The sequence below is a fragment of the Esox lucius genome, chromosome 17 (assembly GCF_011004845.1).
Source record: "Esox lucius isolate fEsoLuc1 chromosome 17, fEsoLuc1.pri, whole genome shotgun sequence".
In the NCBI taxonomy this organism is placed as follows: Eukaryota; Metazoa; Chordata; class Actinopteri; order Esociformes; family Esocidae; genus Esox; species Esox lucius.
In genome coordinates this window covers 43,387,269-43,391,329 of record NC_047585.1, presented here as the reverse complement: position 1 = coordinate 43,391,329, position 4,061 = coordinate 43,387,269, and the positions used below count along the sequence as shown (strand labels likewise).

At 38.5% G+C, this 4,061-nt stretch overlaps 1 protein-coding gene across 1 annotated transcript; it reads left to right on the top strand.

Annotated features, from left to right (window-relative positions):
- Positions 1–3,835, top strand: LOC105028859 (elastase-1-like). Its single transcript, XM_010901886.2, has 8 exons — positions 1–42; positions 311–414; positions 1,151–1,260; positions 2,209–2,334; positions 2,595–2,731; positions 2,884–3,026; positions 3,408–3,557; positions 3,744–3,835. The coding sequence occupies exons 1-8, from the start codon at positions 3–5 to the stop codon at positions 3,753–3,755; spliced, it is 822 nt and encodes a 273-aa protein (XP_010900188.2). The 5' UTR covers positions 1–2; the 3' UTR covers positions 3,756–3,835.
- Positions 3,836–4,061: the final 226 nt, after the last annotated feature.

Genomic DNA, 4,061 nt, shown 5'->3' with positions numbered 1-4,061 from the left:
ACATGCTGAACTTCATCCTGTTGAATGCTCTCGCAACCCTGGGTGAAAAGACAGGCTCTTTGATGACCTTTTGGTCTTTCTCCCTCTGAACTAGCTAATGCCCTAAACAAACTCTCTTTATTTACTAGATTGTTTTCTCTTATACCCTCTTTTTTCTACATTAGACTTTTATATTTCCTATTTTATTGTATTTATTTCTGTCTTATAATGACTCTTTTCGAGTAGAATATCATATCGGTTACGGACCATTTGATTTAAACTAATATACATTTTTATTATGTCTTGTCATGTCTGTCTGTATTCTGTGCAGTTCTGACTGAGGACCGGGTGTTCCAGCCCAGATACCTGGAAAATGTACCTCAGACCAGAGTTGTTGGTGGTGAGGTCGCCTGGCCCCACTCCTGGCCCTGGCAGGTAAGACATTAGTCTTCTCTTAGTCTCTAGTAAACTGATCTCTGGTTCGTTGTAACAACACATATCTGATCCCAGATCTGACTGTGAGTCAACCAATCAGTGGCATCTGTTTAGTTACAGTATTGAAGAATGTAACGTCATTATATTTACACATAAATGCTTAGACATTGTGAAATCCACCCCAGAAAATCGATATAGATTAAAGTCATAATATTACACCACCTAATTGCTGTTCTCAACATCACAATTGGCAATTCCTGATGTGTAAATTGTGTATAATTTTATACTTCCAGTGTCAACAAACAGGTTGCATGGATGTAGCATAGCCTACACCGCCTGATCTCCACCCATTCTCCTTACTTACACAGACCATCATATCTGTCAGCAAATTTCTATCCAATAAAATAGACCAATCAAATTTAACAGAGTAACCTTTTCTATATAAAATTATATATTTGTTTCAATTTTTTCTGGAAACCAGTGATTCATTTCTGGTTATAATGGGCACAATTTTGACAGTTGAAAGAAAGCAATGATTATATTGTCATCTGTAAAATACCGTACGTATATAGTCTCTAGCACGCAAAAAATGTGGTTAGGTGATGTTTCTCAAAATCTCAGGCAGCAAGCTATGTTAAGTCTCCCCAGTCAGAGAAAGCCTGTTGGTTCTCACATGATAAAAGAATCAGTCAGTTTTGTCCTCTTCAGCACTCTCTTCTCAATCTCCCCCCATCAGGTCTCTGTCCAGTTTCAAAAACCTGGTCCTATCAAAACCTGGATACATGACTGCGGAGGTTCGCTGATCAGGAAGACATGGGTCATGACAGCCGCCCACTGTGTGGACAAGTAGGACAAGGAACAGAACTATATTTTTAAGGGTCAACCTGTTGTGGCAATAGTATCAGATGAATACAAAACAACACGATACACAAATGACATGCACCAAGACATGGAAACGAATTCCATTCAAATTAACACTGTTTTGGAATTCATACATTTAAGATCATGATTTTGGGGTGTCCAATACCCCCTCATTCTTACAAAAGCCTAATTAAGGGGTATGTCATTTCATGTGGTATACCTTGATTCATTTAATCATGTCCCGTCCATTGGTTGCATAAAGAGAGAACAATTTCTTTATCTTGATCAAAGTCATTTCTTATCTTGTTAAGGAACTATCCTGATCAACTGTAAGAAATGAATGTGTGCTACATTGACAAAAATGATCAAGGGTGTAGTCTGAGTATACTGATATTTATATTTTGTTATTTGTAAATGTTTTCCTGGATATCAAGAGATACTTCAAAATCAAGACCAAGAGTTTAGTATTGGATTAGATGAGATAGATTCAATTCAACTTTATTGTCATTGAAGCAGTACAAGTACAGTACAACAAAATGCAGATAGCATCTAAACCAGAAGTGCAAAAAGAAGAGGGTAGATCATTAGAAACTTATTGAATAATTGTAAATGTGGGAATAGCTTTTCTTTGTTTCATTGTTGGAGAAAACAAAGGAAGATGGCCATAGCATTTTGCGCTAGTCACAAAGAAAATCACACCTTTCGTATCAAAGATTCAACCTTTTGGTCAGGAGTATAAAAATACTTTTAGAGCAACCATTCCTGCAGTTTCTGTATCTTGTGAATCTGATGGGCTATTGACTTGCTACCATGCAACCAAATAAATCGACAAAACCAACTGCTATTTATGTTTGAATTCTTCAGATTGTAAATCGTTTTACTTCAAGGAATTTGTTGAGTTTCAACAATATGGATGTGTGTGTGTGTCTGCAGCCCGAAAACTCGTCGTGTGGTTCTTGGAGCGCACAACCTGGACAAGGAAAACAGTTTGGAGCAGATCATGCCTGTCAGCAGCGTCATCATCCACCCTCAATGGAACAGAAGAAACATCAGTGCAGGGTAAGGAACGCTTTCTGGAATCAAGTTTCAATGTGACTATTGACAGTGTTTCCTAACATCTTAACATTTGTTGATGATCATTTCCAAATAATATAATAACTTGTAAAATCCTCCTAGATATGTTTACCCTAGCTCAGATGAACCACACATATGAAAGGATATAGAATGTTGATTTCTCCACTACTTTGCTCTGTTACTTATCATATTGTGCACTGTCCATTAACCCCTCCGGAATGATATTGTGCTCCTCTAACCCTCAGGTTTGACATCGCCCTGATTCCTCTGCCCACTGCTGCCACCCTGAACTCTGCTGTCCAGCTGGCTGTACTCCCTCCCTCTGGTCAGATCCTGCCCAACAACTACCCCTGTTACATCACTGGATGGGGACGCACCTCCTGTATGTTCCACAAGTAGCTAACAGTAACTGTTGTTAAGGTTTTTGGGAAAATACAATTTATGTTTATATTTGTGTCCCTCTTTTTCATGTGTGTATCGAGCTGTATGATTTCCATCTTGTTATCTTCTTGTTGTCTCCTGTCCTTTCTATAGCTAACGGTCCTCAATCCAACCTCCTGAAAGAGGCTAGGCTGCCCATCGTCGACCACCAGACCTGCTCCAGACCTGACTGGTGGGGATCCAGTCATATAAACACCTTGATCTGTGCCGGTGGAGGATCTGATTCTGGTTGCAATGTAAGACCAGTGTAGTAGAATGACTGTGTTGAACATTGCAGCAATTTTGGGGTGGTAACCAAATCAGTAAGGGATTTAATATTTAGTAATAAAATAATGTATTGTCATATTGTAGGCGAGAGACAATTTGTATAATACATTTTGAAATATCTAAATACCAGTAGTCATGGTTTCTACTATTCATACTTTGACATTGGTATCTCAGTCATGATGAAGGCCTCTCTCCATTACTCTTGGGAGAAGACTAAACTCCCTCAACTGAATGGTAGCCATTGTAAATAAAATGTGACAAGACTCAGATAGTAGTACACGATTCTTCTCTTTCTTTCACTGTCTCTCTTTTACTAATTGTCTCACTAATTCTCTTCCTCTCTCCTGTAGGGTGACTCTGGCAGCCCCCTGAACTGCCAGGTGGAGGGGAGGTACTACGTCCATGGGGTGACCAGCTTTATTTCTGGTGCTGGCTGCAACACCTTCCAGAAGCCCACTGTCTTCACCCGTGTGTCTGCCTACATTGACTGGATAAACAACGTTAGTAATGTCCAGGGACAGAGAGGGCAAGAAAAAAGCATTGCTTTGTTTCTTTAACCATGTTGAGGCATTTTTATTAGTTGGCATACCTAAATAGGAGTATATCTAATGTATATATTATTTACTAGAACTGATAACAGTAATAGTTTCTGTCTGTTGTTTTAACTGATACTCTCTCCTCCACAGAATGCCCGTTAAAATGGAACGTGGTTTTACAAACATAGACTACTGAAGACAATGTTCAGTGTTCAATAGTCAATAAAGTATCACATTTACAGCATCTTTTTTTCATGTCTGCTTTTCACTGTCAAGTCCATGCTTTTTTAATTTTTTTATTTATCCTTTATTTTACCAGGGGATGTCCCATTGAGATAATCAAATCTCTTTTACAAGGGAGCCCTGGGGCAACAGTTACACAAATTACACAGAATCACAGAAACAGTCACAACAACAAATTTGATTTACAAAACATATGAAATTATTAAAAATAACATAAAGGGGTTA

Bases quoted from the DNA above. Each gene is read 5' to 3' on its own strand.
- LOC105028859 (XM_010901886.2), top strand. From the start codon at position 3: ATGCTGAACTTCATCCTGTTGAATGCTCTCGCAACCCTGG. The intron at 1,261-2,208 runs GTAGGACAAGGA...GTGTGTCTGCAG, and splicing joins GCCGCCCACTGTGTGGACAA to CCCGAAAACTCGTCGTGTGG. The intron at 2,335-2,594 runs GTAAGGAACGCT...TCTAACCCTCAG, and splicing joins AGAAGAAACATCAGTGCAGG to GTTTGACATCGCCCTGATTC.